This window comes from Bos javanicus, chromosome 19 (assembly GCF_032452875.1).
Source record: "Bos javanicus breed banteng chromosome 19, ARS-OSU_banteng_1.0, whole genome shotgun sequence".
NCBI classification, from domain to species: Eukaryota; Metazoa; Chordata; class Mammalia; order Artiodactyla; family Bovidae; genus Bos; species Bos javanicus.
Window position 1 is genome coordinate 32,753,089 of NC_083886.1, and position 18,823 is coordinate 32,771,911.

General features: G+C 51.0%; 1 protein-coding gene across 3 annotated transcripts in view; it reads left to right on the forward strand.

Moving 5' to 3' along the window:
• The window catches only part of ARHGAP44 (Rho GTPase activating protein 44), a 119,765-nt gene that overhangs the window by 96,790 nt on the left and 4,152 nt on the right, over positions 1 to 18,823 (forward strand). For 2 of the 3 annotated variants that reach the window (XM_061391119.1, XM_061391121.1), the window contains exons 11-20: positions 1,273 to 1,384; positions 1,747 to 1,828; positions 3,519 to 3,599; positions 6,251 to 6,364; positions 6,966 to 7,057; positions 7,924 to 8,104; positions 13,946 to 13,963; positions 14,618 to 14,839; positions 16,234 to 16,391; positions 17,243 to 17,623. In XM_061391119.1, coding sequence (XP_061247103.1) covers positions 1,273 to 1,384; positions 1,747 to 1,828; positions 3,519 to 3,599; positions 6,251 to 6,364; positions 6,966 to 7,057; positions 7,924 to 8,104; positions 13,946 to 13,963; positions 14,618 to 14,839; positions 16,234 to 16,391; positions 17,243 to 17,623 — 1,441 coding nt within the window. The remainder of the gene's footprint in view (positions 1 to 1,272; positions 1,385 to 1,746; positions 1,829 to 3,518; positions 3,600 to 6,250; positions 6,365 to 6,965; positions 7,058 to 7,923; positions 8,105 to 13,945; positions 13,964 to 14,617; positions 14,840 to 16,233; positions 16,392 to 17,242; positions 17,624 to 18,823) is intronic. The other variant, XM_061391120.1, reaches the window with a different exon arrangement.

Sequence of the window (18,823 nt, forward strand, 5' to 3'; positions counted from 1 at the left end):
AGACGTTGGCAACCATTGTTTTTATTGCTGTGTCAGTGGTCTCCTGGGACCTCATCTTTAGTTTCTTATGCAGGCAATTTAAAATTCATGATTCCACTTTCCTGTGATCTGATCAACCAATCAATATTTATCTATGGTATTTATTACTAAGCAAAGTATAAAAGAGTGAGATGGGGGCTTATGAGCTTATGGAGCAGATAAGTGTAGTGTCTGTCAAATAAGCCTGATTTATTCAAAACAGGTTTTTTTGACCCTGTTTTAAATGCCAGGTATTTTCATGTATAATACCAATGAAAAATGAGGTCTTTTTAGTCCCTGAGGGAAAGTTTTATGGAGGGAGGTGAATGGGGCCTTTTCTTTCCCCATTTTTTAAAAACTTTTTATTTTGTATTGGGGTATAGCCAATTAACAATGCTGTGATAGTTTCAGATGAACAGCAAAGAGACTCAACCGTACATACAAATGTATCCATTGTCCCCCAAACACCCCTCACATCCAGGACTGCCACATAACATTGAGTTGAGTTCCATGTGCTATACAGTAGGTCCTTGTTGATTACCCAGTTTAAATATAGCAATGTGTACATGTCCATCCCAGTTCCTGAACTGTCCCTTCCTCCTATCCTTCCCCTGGCAACCATCAGTTCCGTAAGTTTGTTCTCTAAGTCTGTGAATCTGGTTCTGTTTTGTAAGGAAGCTCATTTGTATCATTTCTTTTTAGATTTCACATATAAGGGATGTCATACAATATTTCTCCTTCTGTCTTACTTCATTTAGTATGATAGCCTCTAGGTCCATTCATGTTGCTGCAAATGGCAAAATTTTCATTCATTTTTATGGCTGAGCAGTATTCCATTTTATAGACTTACCATATCTTTTTAAATCCATTCATCTGCTGATGGACAGGTTGCTTCCATGTCCTGGTAATTGTAAATAATGCTGCTGTGGACATGGGGGTACGTGTATCTTTTCAAATTAGTGTTTTTGTTTTTCCAAAATATATCCTAAATACACAAGGACGGGACCTCGAAGTGCCCAAGGTTCGTTTAATCAAGTACGTGCTGAACCAGAACACCGGGTCACCCTGCCCTAGGTGCTGAGGCCACAGCCAGGGATGAGGCCCAGGTCCTGCTGTCCCAGTGTTGACACATGGTGATGGGAAGGAGGCCCCTGGGAGATCGTGGAGGAAGAGGGTGGGGAGACTGCCGGCCATCGGTCTCGCTGTTGTGCCCTCAGGGTGCAGGCTGTCTGCTGACCCCTGTCCTGTTGGCAGGGCCTCTTCCGAGTAGCCCCGTCTGCCTCCAAGCTGAAGAAGCTCAAGGCGGCCCTGGATTGCTGTGTGGTGGATGTACAGGAGTGCTCGGCGGACCCCCACGCCATCGCAGGTAGGCCTCGCAGCTGGAGGGGCTCCGGGGGAAGGGATGGGCGTGGAGGATGTACAGCCATGTGTCAGGGACACTTGAGCCCCTGGCTCCCCGCCGTGCTCCGGGCATGTCCACTCAGGGCCCCACTTTAGGCCTGGTTGCTTGTGCCCTTGAAGGAAGGAGGAGGTGATGGTGGTAACACGAGAGGGGAGGCCCTCACAGCCACACCAGAGCCTTGGATCCAGGCATGTGGCCCCCACCATATGACCTGGTCACGAGGGTCGGGGAACCTTCCCCAAATGTGCCCCCCATGGTGATGCTGGCTGGTAGCACGTGTCTGCCACGTCCTGGCGGCTCACAGCCTGTACGGTGTTCACGTCCAGGAGCTCTCAAGTCTTACCTCCGGGAGCTACCAGAACCTCTGATGACCTTTGAACTCTACGACGAGTGGATTCAGGCTTCCAAGTGAGTATGGCAGGTCTCTGTGTGTCCTGTGGGTGTGGTTTATGTGGAGCCTTAATTGAAACTGCAAGTGTGCCGCCTGGGATCCAGCGAGTCTGTATCTTGGTGTGTGTCATGGGGAGAGGCTTGTACATGTGCCTGGAGAGCCAGGTCCCAGGGTGCGGATCACAGGCTGGAGCCACCAGAGTGGCCCAGAGCCCCAGCTGGGCCTTCAAGAAGACTCAGGGAGGCTCCGGGCTCCCGTCGCCACTCAGACGGCCCCCCACCCCTTCACGCTGGCCATTCCCTGCCACGCGACAGGTTTTGGTTCCCCAAAACCTCTACCTCATAGGTTCCTTCTGACTCTCTGGGTCCCACTCTGAAGGTCACCTCAGAGAGGCCTCCTTCCTGACAACTGGTGCCCAGCAGCTGGCAGTCAGGGTCTGCCTCATCCCCCGGGTTCTCTGCAGGGACTGATCAAATTCAAGGCTGTGTTGGTGTGGCTGGTTGGATTGTGAGCTGATGGGGAGCAGGGAGGGATGACCGTCTCTTCTGACTGCCTCCCACTCCCTAACCCCTGCGACACTGCCTGATACACCAGAGACCCTCAGTATGTGAGTGTCGATTTTTTTTTTTTGCTGTGCTCAGCTTGTGGGCCCTTAGTTCCCTGAATACGGATCAACCTGTGCCCCCTGCATTGAGAGTGTGTAGTCTTAACCACTGGACCACTAGGGAAGTCCCATATGGATGTTGATTTTTTACTGAAGGAAAGACCTTGGCAGCATCTGCCCTTTGACCTTAAAGAGGATTGATGAGCAGAAAAGGGAGTTTTTCTCGCCTTGGTCAGGATGGAAGCAGGGACTTCTGGGGGCCCTGCGATGGCCATTCCCTACCTTGGGTCTTGAGTCAGGGGGTCAGAGCTGAGCCTCCCGGTGGTGTTTGCTTTTCAGTTTTTCTTGTTAAAAGGTTCTTTGAGCGTAAGGTCTTCCAACCCTGTAAACCTTGATGTAGGTTTTCATAAAAATGTATATTTAAAAATGTAGGCCTAACAAAAATAAATTATATATATATAGATCTTTCAGTAATCTCTTTTAATCCTTAGAAGATCTAGCAATAAAGAAACCCTTTGAGCAAGTCTCTCTGTAGAATGGAGAATCCTTTGGTTGTGGAAACTATCCATCTCTGAGTTGTGTCTTCAAGGGTCAGATATCCTTATGTCAATATGAGTTCATGTCGTTTACTTGTTCAGAAGGTGTTTATCGAGCATCTGTTATATTCCACATGCCGAGAAGCTTAATGTGCATCAAACTGTCTGTGGGACTGGCCAGTTGGCTGCCATGGTGGTGTGAGGGTGGAGTTGACCTGTTTCTGGTGTCCTGTTCTGTGCCGGATCTAACCTCCCGATGACATCACAGCCCTGCCCACTCAGGTGCAGGCGTCTGTCCTCTGCCCTCACCTGCTGCCCCGGTACACATTGACCGGGGCCACGTGATGTGTGCAGGGGAAGTTTTGTTAAAACAGCACAGGCAAGACCGAAAGATTATCGAGGGGGAAATAGTAAGAACCAAAGATATGAATGATAATAGTTTACTGATATGGTCACTGACAATGGCTGGTTTCTTTTTCTCAAATATTTCGATGGCTGTGAGTCTGAGTGCCAGTAAGACTTCATTGATCCGTACTCAGTCACTGGCTTTTCCTGTTAATTTTCCAGCATCCAGGACCAGGACAAGAGGCTCCAGGCACTGTGGAATGCGTGTGAGAAGTTGCCCAAAGCCAATCATAACAACATCCGGTGAGTGGACGATAGAGACGCCGGGTCAAGGTTATTTAAGCCTCACACACACGTTTCTGGGCCAAAAGGCGTAGTCACTGGCAAGCTTGGCGTTACACAGTGTCCAAAGTATATTTAACATGCAGGGTCTCTTTTCAACTTCAAGCAATCCTGGGAGGTTGTGAATTACCATCCTGCAGATGAGGAAGCAGACTGTATGGGGCTGTGAGATGCTGCAGGCCACCTGACCAGCTGTTGGCTGGTGCAGTTCTTTGGTTTGCAAGGAGCAAGGATGAATGCAGGCTGCTTTCAGATACTGGGGTTTATTGTAAAGATAGGTACCTGTGGATCCCAGGGGCGACGCTGACCAGACCCTGGGCTGGATTTGACAGTTGTGTCCTGGAGCCAGGCTTCAGGAAGAAGAGGCTGGAGAATGTTCTCTGGTTTCCACTTGTCACAAGAAATTTTCCATGTGTCTGTCTCGTACTTTTCTCACCCTCACCCGGGTTTCACTTCCCACTGCTCTGCACATCTTTTCCCTCCCGGGCTTACACTCTTTTCCACTTTCTGCTTCCTCATCACTTTGCACCAGCATCGCTCCTGGCCCGCCCCTCGTCCTCCTTGGAGCTTACTTAGATGCATATTTTCAGCTTCGGCTCCTACTGCCATCTGCCTGATTATTTCTGTTTTCCTGTTAAAAATCCCAGGAGTGACTTCTCATGGCGGATCCTCAGACAAACATAGGATTCCTGTATGACCCAGCAATTCCACTTCCGGGTGTATTTCCAAAAGATCTGAAAGTAGGGACTTGACTTTGTACACCTACGCTCATGCCAGCATTATTCACAATAATCAAGAGGTGGAAACAGCCCACGTGTCCAGCAATGGATAAATATAGGTGAACAAAAAGTACATACAACGCAGTATTCAGCCTCAAATAGAAGAGACATTCTCATTCTTGCTACAATATGGATGAACCTTGAAGGCTGTATGCTAAATGGGAAAGAAGCCAAACACAAAAGGGGAAATTCTGAACAATTCCACTAAAAAGCAGTACATACAGTAGTCAATTCATAAAGATGGAGAGTAGAATGGTGGTTGCCAGAATGTAGAATGGTGGCTAGGGTAAGGGGGAGGGGTCAGGAGCAGCAGGTGGGCTGTCATTTCATGGGTGTCAAGTTTTAGTTTGGGGTGTTGAAAAATTCTGGGGATGGATGGTGGTGATAGTTGCATCACAATGGAAAGTAATGCTAGTGAACTGCACACTGTAAAATGCTTAAAGTGTTAAATATATACAAAATTGAAAGAGAGCATCCCACAAGCAAGAATCAGATCAAGAGCAAGAATGACTCTCAACTGATGCTAGGCCACTGGCTAGACTGTGGACTGACCGTGCTCAGCTCAGGCCCCATGTCCTGGTCCAGGCATGTGTGGCCTCTTGGAGGGTGTGATGCGGCAGGATGCGGGTGGAGGTGGCCCATCAGCAGCTTAGGGTCTTTGTGCTCTGTGGGCAACAGTTGCTGAAGGAGCCGCTTCGCTGTGGTCCAGGCAGCATGGGGCTGGACCCACTGTCTATATAACCAAGAGCCCGGGAAGAGATGGGCTCTGGGGTCTGGGGCCTGTGTGGGATCAGGCAGGTTTGGTATGGTTTGGGAGAGCTCTTTTTACGCTTCATTTGTGCACAGCTACTCACTCACTGATTTTTTTTTTTTTAAATAATAGCTTTATTGGCATAACCATTCATATGCCAGTGTCCCCTTTTAAAAGTGTGCAATTAAGTGGGTCTTTGTAAATCTGCAGAGTTGTGCAGCTATGACCACTGTGTAATTTGAAAACATTTTCATCACCACACAAAGAAATACTGTTCCCATCAGCAGTCACTCCCCATTTCTGCTTACCCAGCCCCTGGCAAACTCTCACCTATGTTCTGTCTCTGTCGACTTGCCTGCGCCGGGCCTTTCATACAGATGGAGTCATTCACCCCGGGGTCTCTGTGTCTGGCTTTTCCCCATGGGCATCACGTTTCCGAGGTTCATCCATGCAGTAGCGTGTGTCAGTATTTCATTGCTTTTGAGGGCTGAGTACTACTCCACTATATGAATGGGACTACGTTTTATTCATCTGTTCATCCCTTAACGGATATTTGGTGGTCTGTCCTTTTCAGCTATGATGAATAATGCTGCTGGGAACATTTGTGTCCACGTTTTTGTGTGGATGTATTTCTCTAGGAGTGGAATTGCTGGGCCACATGCTAAGTCTAGGTCTAACGTTTTCTTCATTGGCTCTCATAGCCCCACTGAGACACTGCTCCTAGCATGAGAATGTCCCCACTAGTGACACCTACACACCACTTCTCACCTCTGCACACAGGGAAGACAGGAGGTGACAGAGGTTTGAAAAGAAGGAGGGAATTTCTGGCATTACGCACTGAGTCAAAAGGAAAGATGGAGAATTTTTTTCTGGCCAGTTTGTTGAAGCAGACATTGACAACTAGCCCAGGAAGAGCTCTGTCTGTTTTTGGAGCATTCTTGTGTCCTGACACATGACACATCTTGATTATATTGTAGGATGTATGAGTCTTCTAATCAGCAAGAGATGTTTCCAGCTGGTGTTAGGGGATCATGGCTGGTATCAAGCCCTCATAAAACCTGGCCTTTCTCACTTCCTTTCAGATACTTGATCAAGTTTTTATCCAAGCTCTCAGAATACCAAGATGTCAACAAGATGACACCCAGTAACATGGCCATTGTTTTAGGACCCAACCTGCTGTGGCCACAAGCAGAAGGGTGAGTCCAGGGAAGAAGGGGTATGTAGGTCACACGGCGGGGCTGTGGGGGCCTGGGTGGGATGGTCAGGGCCCCAGATAACCACTAGCCTAATTTATGTGTCAGGTCATATGCCTGTCTTGAGCTGGTCCTTCTTTAGACTCAGGAGGAGGCCCAGAATTCTTCAGATAGTTCCTGTTGATAGTCTCAGAGCCAGGCCTGTAGCCAAGGTCTTTTCTGAGCTCATCTGGGTCAGCATCAAGTCTGGCAAGCTCCTCTAGGCCCCGGGGCCCTCTGTGGAGAGCGCATCCCAGCATTGGGATACAGAAGGACAGAGTGCTGTCTTGACAAAGAGAACAGAGCTGGGAAAGGATGAGTCTGATGGTTGTGAGAATCAGTCCTTAGACTTGGCGATTTCGTGTGTGTTATTCACTCATCTCCTGTATGGAGGACTTCTGGGGATGTCTCCATTCTGTAGACGTGGGGAGAGGTTCAGAAAGGTGAAGTGGCCTCCCCAAGAGGACACACGCTCTCAGACCCAGGTGTGCAGGCTTCTGGTCTAGGGCTCCCTCCCTGCCTCGGCTGCTCACCTCCCCTGCCCTCCTCTGCCCTGTGCCCTCAGGAACATCACGGAGATGATGACCACGGTCTCGCTGCAGATCGTCGGGATCATCGAGCCCATCATCCAGCACGCAGACTGGTTCTTCCCCGGGGGTACGTGGCAGCAGCTGATGTGGGAGTAGGCTTCTAGGGGGAACGGGAGGTTGCTGTGAGTTCTGAATCTTTGAAATTGAGTGCCACTGGCCAAAGGGGTGTGTGTGTGTGTGTGTGTGTGTGTTGTTTTGTTTTTAAGCCCCCTGTGCATACCACCTTTGGCCAGTGGTAGGAAATCAGGATAAAGAAACAAAGGAGGTAGGAGTTCAAGGTAAAACTCTGTAGGTTCTGTGGCTGAGCTCATGAGCACTGCAGATAAATCGGCTGTAGTCAGGAGGGGATGAGATGAGACTCCATTTGAGAGCCCGCAGTCTTAAGTGAGATCTCTTTCTGTTTCTAATCCTGTAATTTTTTTTTCTCTTTGTTTTTCTGAAAAAACATCTCATCATCATTGTCTACAGATAGTAATATTGCCTGTTATTTTCTTTTCTTGACTAATTCCATTGGCTAGCACTTCAACAATATCAGATAACACTGTTGAGAGTGGACTTTGACCTCTTTCCTGATTTGATTTAGACCGCTCTGGCATTTATTTCAGTCTTAAATGTGAGGATTGAGATAGATGATTCTGCCTTTTTTTTTTTTCGTAAAGAAAATACCTATCTGTCCCTGTTTGACTGAATTTGTTTTGTGAATCACAGATGAAAAAGTGCTTTATTAAGTCCCTCTTCTATTACATGCTAGGTGAGCACCATGAAATATAATAAGATGAGTTAATATCAACAGATGATCTAACACTGAACCATGGGATGAGATTTTCAGGGGTGACATATAAAAGAGTGGCCGTTTCTCTGCTGGTTTCCCTCCTGCCCAGGAATGGCTTGGCCAACCACAGACCACGTGTATCTATTCTGTCTTGCCCACAGAGATAGAGTTCAACATCACGGGCAATTACGGGAGTCCAGTGCACGTGAACCACAATGCCAACTACAGCTCGATGCCCTCCCCGGACATGGACCCCGCCGACCGGCGCCAGCCTGAGCAGGCCCGCCGGCCCCTCAGTGTGGCCACGGATAACATGATGCTGGAGTTTTACAAAAAGGATGGGTATGAGCTCGCGGCCCTGTCTCAGCTTTGGGGGAGGGAGAGGTTGACTGAGATGAATGACAGGAAGGCTGCACTTACCCAGCAGCAGTCTAAGTGGCCCTGTCACCTCATTCTTGATGCCAGCAAATGCTTTGGAATTTGTCTTTTAAACGTGGTTTTTAAGCAATTTGGTTCCTGTGTGAGGCGTCTCTAGCTGGGGGGATACCCTGGAGGGTCAGTTGTGGTTCTTCGCTCCCAGATGTCTCTGCATCAGAGCTGGACTCCCCGTCTTCTCGGCCACACCTCGTCTGACTCCCAGTCCCCTCTGAAAAGCCATCCAGATGACCTCTATGAGAAAGTTGTCACTGTGGCACCTCAGGGCATTCAGTGTCCACTGGCCCCTATAGTATGGTCTTCTGAATATAAAGAGCCAGGGTCGTCAGGATTTCTGTGGCTAGAGAGCCATCTCTCTGGGACCCCAGGGTCTGCAGGCAGTTTCACAGGTGCTGCTGGAGCTTAGGGGTATACAGGCTAAAACTACATAAGTCAAGCCACCTCAGCTAGTGCTGTGTGGATTAGTCGAGCTGACGCTGCCAAGTTCTGTCAGAATTGTGGATTTGTGGCCTGGATTGATAAGCTACTAAATTTTGAGGGTAGTTTGTTATGCAACAAAAGAGAATCAGAACAAGCTTTTAAAAAAAAGAGAGAAGAAAAAGGACACTGGGGGCTTCTCTGGTAGTCAAGTTAGGTTGTCAGTTTAGGTTAGGACTCAGAGCTTCCATGCAGGGGGGTGCAGGTTCAATCCCTGGTCAGGGAACTGAGATCCCACATGCCATGCAGTGTGCCAAAAAAAGAAAAGGACACTGAGGTCGCGCACCCCATGCGGCTCTGTGTAGCTGCTCTTTCCAGTCCTACTTGATGTGCCTGTAGCAATATCACTTCTGAGCCTCAGAGGGCCTCACCAGGCCAGCTGACAGCAACACCTGAATCCATGAGTATGTCCACACAGAGACCTTAGCCTGGAGGTACTGTAATTTGGAATGTTGTTGTTAAGTTGCTAAGGCATATCCGACTCTTTGCGACCCTGTGGACAATAGCCCACGAGGCTCCTCTGTCCTTGGAATTTCCCAGACAAGAATACTGGAATGGGTTGCCATTTCCTCCTCCAGGGGATCTTCCTGACCCAGGGATGGAACCCATGTCTCCTGCACTGGCAGGCAGATTCTGTACCCCTGAGCCACCAGGGAAGCCTGTGATTTGGAATAAGCACGTGTAAGAAGAAGTTCAGAAGCGACCTGAGGTGCTCTATGGAGCACAGGTTCCATGATGCTTCGTTATGTTGGGGCAGCGGGGAGGAGATAGACACCCGGGTCTCGTGAGTTTCTGAGACACATGATTCAACACATTGAAGCCACTTTCCTGAATGTATGAGTTTGTGGGGTCTTTTACATGCTGTGATCTGTCACGTATCTTCACAGCGGGCTGTGGCATCCTTTCCCAAGTTTATTACATCAAAAAGCCTGTTGTCACGAGATAGAACTCGTGTTCCAAGGAGCTTGTTTTTGTGATTGTGGATACTGGGGTCCTCTGAAGACCAAGTAGAAAGATGGAGAACCCCAAATGCAGCTACTCTGAACAGGGTTGTGGGGTGGTGAGGGGGTGCAGGAATTTTTCTTCAGACAGAACTTAAGGTTCTGGGTACCATGGAAACTTTGACTCATATTTGAGGCTTGGATTGTCAGCTCAGCCTTCAAGAGGTGTGTTCTTGGCCCAGGCCCCACCTCTGCTTCCACATTTCCTGGATTCACACATTTGTGGGTGCTGAGACCAGATCTGTGAAATGTTGCCTGGTGCCTCCGGCTGTTATTTGTCCTGGGGAGGTGAAGAAACTTTGTTACGCATTTAGGAGAGGAATGATCCCTAGAGGAGCTAGAAATACTTGATTCTGGCCTTCCTGGGGGAGTGTGGGCAAGGCTGAGCCAGGATCTTTAGGATCCTTCTTACTCATCTCTCATGTTGGCACCTACCATGCCACTGCTGCCCAGCCTCCAAGTTCATCTTAAATGGTCCAGGAACTCCCAAAGCTCCTGTGGATTTTCGGGAAGATACTAGGCTTTCTTGCTTCCTTTCTCTCAGCAAGTATTTGCCAAATGTAACTGATCTTCAGAACAAAAATCAAAACCTTCCAGATCAGTATAGACTTCTTGTTGTTCAGTTGCTCAGTCATGTCCGACTCTTTGCGACCCCATGGACTGCAGCACACCAGGCCTCCCTATCCTTCACCATCTCCCGGAGTTTGCTCAAACTCATGTTCATTGAGTCGGTGATGCCATCCAGCCATCTCATTCTCTGTCCCACCTTGTCCTCCTGCCTTCAATCTTTCCTAGCATTAGGGTCTTTTCCAATGATTCCAAATGTAACCAATCTCTAGATGAAAAATCAAAGCCTATCCGACCTCTGTATACTTAAATACCTCAAATCCATATACCGTAATACTGTAAGTCACTTCAGTCGTGTCCGACTCTGTGTGACCCCATAGACGGCAAATCCATATACTGGCCAACATCTCTGGGTAAGACCGTTCCTGACCAGGATTCAAAAACAGCATGACGGGGACTTCCCTGGTGACCCAGTGGTCAAGACTCCACATTTCCACTGCAGGGGTCGTGGGTTTGATCCCTTGTTGGGGAACTAAGATCCTGCATGCCACATGATGTGGCCAAAAATAAAAACAGCATGACAGATGTCTATCCTGCTCCTGCTGCTGCTAAGTCGCTTCAGTCGTGTCCAACTCTGTGCAACCCCATAGATGGCAGCCCACCAGGCTCCCCCATCCCTGGGATTCTCCAGGCAAGAACACTGGAGTGGGTTGCCATTTCCTTCTCCAGTGCATGAAAGTGAAAAGTGAAAGTGAAGTTGCTCAGTCGTGTCTGACTCTTAGCAACCCCATGGACTGCAGCCTACCAGGCTCCTCCACCTGTGGGATTTTCCAGGCAAGAGTACTGGAGTGGGTGCCAGTGCCCTCTCTGGATATCTATCCTACAGAGGTCAAAAAGATATATAGCTGCCAACCCCTGACAGCTCATGACTTGGAACGGTCCAGAGCAAACTTCTGTTCTCAGTGATAAATGTATTCTTTCTGTAGACACCTATTCTTATGCTGAAATCTCTAACTTTCAGATTTTTTTTTCCTGGGGCAGGCCTTTGTCTCCTAATTTTTAAGGTCCTGCATCTTATCTTTTCCCTGTGTGGCCTGCCAGGTTATAGTGTGAAGTGTTAGTCACCTAGTTATGTCCAACTCTTTGTGACCCCATGGACTGTAGCCTGCCAGGCTCCTCTGTCCTTGGGATTCTCCAGGCAAGAATACTGGAGTGGGTAGCCATTCCCTTCTCCAGGGGATCTTCCTGACCCAGGGGTCAAACTTGGGTTTCCTGCATTGGCAGGCACATTCTCAAGCTTCTGATTCACCAGAAAAGCCTAGCTTAGGATAAGCTACTCTGCAATACGAGGTCCCAGTAGGCTAGGAGGAGTGAAGCAGGGAAGAGTAGCTGTCAGTGGAGCTACCTTGCCAGCCATTCTGCCCCATATGAATCCCAAGGGGGAGCAGATGAGGACTCTGAACGGGTCCCCTCCTGGACTCTTGCCACGTCATCCTGCTTTCTGCTAATTGCTCTCCAAACCTTTTGCTTCTTGGGTGTTCTTTGTGGCCTCTGGCTTCTCGCCTCTGCCTTGATTCAATTATAAAGGGATCTGAAAACCAAGTTCTTCTCATTCTCACTGGAAGCAGTGGCTGTGGGGAATCTTTGATATCCATAAGCGATGTGGGTATCTGTGAAGTTTCTAAGGGAGTTGGTTGTTTTCGATGGATTGAATCTGGTGTTTTTTTAAAACAACACAAAGTTATTTGATTCTTGCGACTATTCTTTGTGTAACAGAACAATGAGCAGAAACTTGTGACTTGCTTCTGTGACCTTCTGGTTGTATTCTTCTACCTCTGAGTAGCTCCCTTGCTCTTGGCAACATGCTAAGCAATTTTATAAATTTTGTCTTTGGGTGGAGTTCTAGCTAGACGTTCAGACACTTCAGCCTGCCAATGTTTCAAGCAAATTTCCATTAGCCTCTGAAGGTAAACATGCTTTGACGCCTCCAAGACTGTCGCTCTTGCCATTGTGATTCATTGGTCTATAAAGATTTTTGTTGCCTTTTGAAGACATCTGTGAACCTTTGATGCCTGTTTCCTGGGCACAGGGCATGCTGCCTGCCCCACAACAGTCACTTCAGCTGGGAGAGTTGTGATGGCAGGCGGCTTAGCTGTTTATGAAAGCAGAAGCGTACATTCACCTCTTGATTCTTGGTTGCTGACGCTTTGCTGCTGCGATTTAGTGGGTCTCATTGGTCCCCCCTCTGCGTCCTCCCCTTGGTGAACCAGGGGATCACCAGGTATCCTGATGTCAGGGTCCATGGTGCTGGGAGATGCGGTTGATAGTAGACGGTGTCCCCCCACCAGCCCTGATCCCAAAGCCCACACCTCCCGTCTCAAATGGGGAAGGTCTTTCAAAGTGAAAGAGAGTGTGATAAGAAAGAAAACCCGCGAGTATGAGACCGCCCTCCTTTAGGGCTCTTCTAGGAACCACAGGGAACAGCATCACCAACCATTGCAACAAAGTGGCGTCGGTTCGCTTCCCCAAGTGGAATGTTACGCTTTTTGCTCTCTTTCATCCTGATAAATTTAGAAGCCCAAAGAGCACAGTTTGCTGCTTGCCCCCAGCTTACTTTAAATACCAGGGGATGCCACTGGACCCTGCTGCAGAGTTTTAAGTGGCCTCCGGGGGTGACTGGATCCCCTGTAGAAGGTGCCTGTTTATTGGTGGGGGGTCCTCAGAGCCAAGATGACTTGCAGGCTGGTGGGTAGTGGATCCCAGAGAGAGACCAGCTGCCCCCAAAATGCCTTGGAGAAGAGAACTATTAACACATTATTGACCAGAGAGGTATTAACACCACAAGCGTTAGCTTCTGCAAAAATGCCCCGGTCAGTAATGTGTTAACAGTGACACTAGACGGGCGGCGTGGTGGTGGTGGTGGTGGTGGTGGGTGTCTCCCCTCCGGGGGGTCTCCCTCCGCTCTCCCCAGGGGAACGTGTGTCAGAAGGTGTCCCTTTCTGTGTGCATGGCTGTAGCACCATGGTCCTCTGTGCCTCTCATGGAGGCTCCCTCCTCACACATTTTCGTAAAGGACCACATCCCACCTGCTACAACCCATCCCCGACCTTGAAGCTTTGGTTTGAATCTTGCTGCACCTCTGCAAGGTGGGCAGACCGTCACGGTGTGGCAGCTCAGTGCTCCTGGCCAGCGTGGGTGACAGCAAGGGGCAACCCTCTGCTTATCCCCAGTGGAGACGGGGGACTGCCCAGTGTTCTCCCTGCATGAACATCTGTCTCCCTTAACACTGGCAGTTTTAGCTCTTGCCATAGTCAGTGAAGGCTTTGACTACGTATCATGGCACCAGTCACCTCCTAGACCAGAGGAAAGGATATTGACCACCTTCTAAATCATATAACTTAGAAAAGAGCAGATGGCTGCTTCTGTGGATTTTTTTCCTTCCTTGTGACATGCCCCCAACCCCTACCGCAAGCACCAGTGTCAGCTCTTCAGCTTCTGTCTTTATTCACCAGTGCGCTTGGTAGGATGCTCTTCACCTGTGCAGACAGAAAAGTCACTAACTGGAGAGACGGACTAAGCAAACAATTTCAAGGCTCAGTGGAAGCCCCAGGCTTAGCCCCTGACCCTGACAGAGAGCCGCTGTGTGTCCGGAGGCAGGCGCAGTGTTTGCCACACTAATGTCTGTGTGTTTCTGTCCCTGCAGCCTTAGGAAAATCCAAAGGTACAGTATCCTCGGGTAGCCATGAGGCCACGTGCATCCATGGGAATAGCGAGCGGTGCCTTAGCGAGCTCTGCAGGGGTGAATGTGCGTGTCTGGTTGCTTTGGCCGATGTACTCAGAGCTGTGTCCCCCCTTCTTGAAGTGGAATCGGGGGGGCGGGGACTGACCAGAGCATGATCAGCCCCGCCCTGCTCTGTAGACCTTGCAGAGGTTGTAAGCCAGCCAGCGTCCTGGGGCTGGCCCGGGAGTCCTGAGTCGGTCCTGTGCTTCTGGACCCCCAGGTGACAAAAAGAAGGATGGATGTTCAGGTGTCCCTGCTGGTCGGTGCTCTCTTCTAGTCTGATGCTGCCCTCCCCCCTCCCCCGCGTCCACCCTCCACTTGGGAGGAGTGGGTGACCCCCCCCAGCGAAGCCGCTCTCTGCTCTGAGGGAAGCTTGGGTTCCGGGGAGCTTGTCGGGCACGCCGCGGTCCTAAGGCCAGCGGTGCCCAGGCCGCCCCAGCCTGGAGCTGCGGGATGCTCCGCGGAACACGGCCGCCGCCTCGCTTCCTTGGTCCAAGAGATGCTCGGGGCTGCGCTGCTGGCCGCTTCGTGGGGGCGGGAGCCCGGCGCCCTGGGCGTGAGGCTAAGCCTGGGTGTCTCTGTGTCCCCGGCCAGCATGGGCGTGAGGGTTATGGACACGTCGTGGGTGGCTCGAAGAGGCTCCTCGGCCGGCCGGAAGGCATCCTGCGCCCCGCCTGCCATGCAGCCCCCCGCCCCGCCCGCTGAGCTCGCCCCGCCCCTGCCGTCGCCCCTCCCGGAGCAGTCCCCGGAGGGCCCCATGGTGCCCGCGCTCTCTCCATCCGGCCTCGGCCTCCAGCCTGCGGCTGAACGGACCAGGTAAGTCCGGGGCGCTGGCCCCCCACCCGACCCCCCGGGTAGGCTAGCTTGCAGTGCACGTGGATGAGGGGTTTCGGGTTTGCTGCACACGCTCAGAGCCTCGTGCAGTCGGTCATGTCCCCCGTCCCCTTTCTAAGCATCCTGGTTTGGCTTCTGCTTCATGCTGGCAGCAGGTAGGGATTCATAGCCCCTGTGTGATCAGAGGGGGTCCAGGCTTTTTGAGAATAGCATCCCAGGTGCATGTGTAAGGTGGCAGCTTGCCAAAGCAGGCGAGGAAGCTGAGTTCCCAGCTCCTCTGTCCCCTCCTGTACTGGTACAGCTTGTTACCTCTATCGAAGTTGAGAATTTCAGTGGTTCTCCTCTCCACTCCTCCTCCTTTAGATGAATAGGGGCCATTTTTACTGCTAAAATGGGAGCAAGTCAGGTAAAGAATGGAGGTGACAAGATCATGCATTTCATTCTCGTGGAGGAAGAAAAGAGTTGGAGAGCCTGCTCCTTCCAGTGCTGGTTCCATGAGATTTTATGGAGAAAGGGCCTTGTCCCTCCAAAAATGGAAAGTGTGATCTGAGCCGGCACGGGGTCACTGGTCCCCAGGGGCGCAGGGGAGGACCCCCCCCCCACAACCCCCTTTGAGAGGGGCATGGTCAGAGGGAGGGAATTCTACAAGCGGGGTTGCACAGACCCCTTGGCTGTTTCTCTCTGTTCTAAACAATTCAGAAAATTAGGAAAGCCACTTCACCAGGCCCACTGTGCATTCTGTTAGGAATTGGAAAAATTTTGGCGACTTTGGAAATCTGAACCTTTCAAGCCAGTCTTTGTATGCACTTGTGTGTGTGCACACATGCACACAGATACCAATCCCTAAGTGAAGGGGTTGCAGGATTTTTTTTTTTTTTCTTTAATGTATAGAAAGTATTTTCCATGTGAGATGGAAAATGACAGAGTTGGCAGGGGCTGGAGATGACCCTGGATGGGGTGGTTGCTGATGGCTCCACCAGAGAGGGCAAGGGGTTGCCGACCCTGGCCATGGAATCATGGGCTTTGATTCTGTTTCAGGATGCAGGAGGGGAGAGAGAGGTCAGCAGGAAGCAGGGGCTGCTGTGGGGAGGAGGAAACTGACAAAGAGGAGACTTCCTGGAATGGTCTGCTGGGGAGAGGGCCAAGGCCAGGAAAAGGGCGCTGGCCGTAAGGGGGCCACCTGGAGATGGGAGTGGAGCTCAGGCCTTCAGAGCCCCCAGGAGGGGCTGGTCACCTCCACAGGCATCTTTGAAGGCCTTAAGAAGGTCTGGGAGGACCACGCCTGCCCAGAGAACATAAATTCAGTTCATGATTCTGATGCTGAAGCTGCCTGAGTTCAGGGACTGACTCTGTTTTATAACTCTCTTGTGTTACAGTGCTTCTAAAAGCAAAGAACTTTCTCCAGGATCAGGGCAGAAGGGAAGTCCGGGTTCTAGCCAGGGGACACCCAGTGCAGGCTCACAGCCCGGGGCACAGTCAGGCACGAGTCCGGGCCAGCCACCTGCGGACCAGAGCCCTCACACCCTCCGGAAAGGTACGTCATGGCCACCCTCATGACTAAATAAATAAAAGAGGGCAGTGTGGAGACTTACCCCGGGGTCTGGTGGTTAGGACTCTGCTTCCACTGCAGGTGGATGGGTTCAATCCTTTGTCATCGGGGAACTAAGATTCTGAATCAAAAAAAAGTAAAAAGAAGGAAAAAAGTAAAAAAGAGGGCAGTGCAGAGGAGTCAGGGCAGTGGTACACCTAGAACGATGCAGATCTGTCCACATCTACACCTGGGATTCTTAAAGGGTAAACACCTCCAGGGCAAGTACAGGGGACTGAGGGCAAGAATAGGGAAAAGACAGACTGAGTGATGGAGGCTCTGGGCCTCTGTGGCCGGAGGACTGGGTCAGAGGTCTCTGTTATGGCATCCCAGAGCCACTGGAGGTTCAGCCAGAAGAGCTTCCTGCCCCAAGGACGGTCGCTTTGTCCAGGGTCCAGTGTCCAGGTTCATCTCTAGTCGTTCCCTCCTGGACAGTGCATCCTCAACTCCCACCTTCTCCGAGCAACCCTGATACTTGTACCACTGTGAAGCGATGGAAGGACCCTGAACTCATCCGCTGCCTGGGGGTGGGATGTGTGTGTGTGTGTGCGCACGCATGCGCGCGCGCCAATTACAGCAGGAATCAAGAGAAAAGGAGGAGACATTAGTGAACATGTGGGCAGATAGGAAAACCTGTAGTTCTAGGTGAATTTTTTAAAATGGCATCAGCTGCCCTCAGAGTGCCAGGAGCTGGGCGTGGAGGCACTGGTGGTGAGGGGTCAGGAAAAGGTGCTCACAGCCACATGGATGGATGGTGAGTGCCACTTAACAACCCTGTGTGCTGATTCGTCTTTCAGTTTCCAAGAAGCTGGCACCCATTCCACCCAAGGTCCCCTTCGGCCAGCCAGGGCCCCTGCCTGAGCAGCCTGCCGGCCAGCCATCCCCACTCAGCCTGTCCCCCACGCCCCCCAGCACCCCATCGCCCTACGGACTCAGCTATCCCCCGGGCTACTCCCTGGCATCGGGCCAGCTCTCCCCCGCAGCCCCGGCACCCCCACTGGCCTCCCCCTCTGGCTTCACGGGCGCCCTAAGCAAGTCGCGGCCCACCCCGAAGCCCCGGCAGAGGCCCACCCTGCCGCCGCCCCAGCCGCCCACTGTCAGCCTCGCCGCCTCCAGCCCACAGTCCTCAGAGCATCCCGTGCTGGACGGTGTGTCCCCCGGGGAGAGCATGTCGACAGGTAACCTTGGCGCGTGTGGCATCTGGGGACTTTGCAGGAGGTGGGCCTTGTTTGCCAGGGATGACCGTGCTGGAGCCACCTGTGGCATATGGGGTGGTCTCCTTAGAAGCCCCTCTGAGGCCGTGGACACCCCCAGGCCAGTTGTCCTGCAGAGAAGGGGCTCCCTAGGGGATTTCTCCCAATTGAACACCCGCCAGCCTGGGTTCTGATCCTGCATCTGGCGGCCGAGCGCCCTGCGTCCTGGGAAAAGGCGGCTTCAGGAGGGGCTGGACTGTGATGGCAGAAAGTGGGATCACAGCACAGGTGTGTCTGGGGCTTTGCTCAGCTCAGCACTGGCAGCTCAGGTACCAGTTTTCACTGTGAGAACAGAGGTTGAGAGACAAAGACATAGTTTCCTAATAACTAAACAAGCCTTATGGGCTTCCTGATAACTCAGTTGGTAAAGAATCCACCTGCAGTGCAGGAGACCCCGGTTCGATTCCTGGGTCGGGAAGATTCCCCTGGAGAAGGGATAGGCTACCCACTCCAGTATTCTTGGGTTTTCGTGGTGGCTCAGATGGTAAAGAATCTGCCTGCAATGCAGGAGACATGGGTTTAATCCCTGGGTTGGGAAGATCCCCTGGAAAAGGGAACAGCTACCCACTCCAGTATTCTGGCCTGGAGAATTCCATGAGTCCATGGGGTCACAAAGAGACATGATTGAGCGACTTTCACTTCACTTCAAAAAAGGCTTATTAGAAAAAGGTTTTTTTCCTAGCAAAATATATTTAGAAAGGGCTCAGTAAAGAACCTGCTTGCCAGTGCAGATGTGAGAGATAATGGGTTTGATCCCTGGGTCAGGAAGATCCCTTAGAACATGGCAACCTACTCCAGTATTCTTGCCTAGAGAATCCCATGGACAGAGGAGCCTGGAGGGCTACAGTCCATGGGGTCGCAGAGTCGGATACAACTGAAGTGACTGAGCATGCAATTTCAGACAAGATTCTGTAAGCCTGGTTCTTTGAGGGGCTTTGTGGAACAGGCCCATGACAACTAAAATTAGTTTTACTTTAACATCAAAGTTGGAGCTATTTTTCCTCTAGGAAAATGTGTAACCATAACCCACACACACCACACAGATACATGCATGCGAGCATGCTTGCACGCACTCGTACCACAGATACACATAAATCACACACAGATACACCATATATACACCTA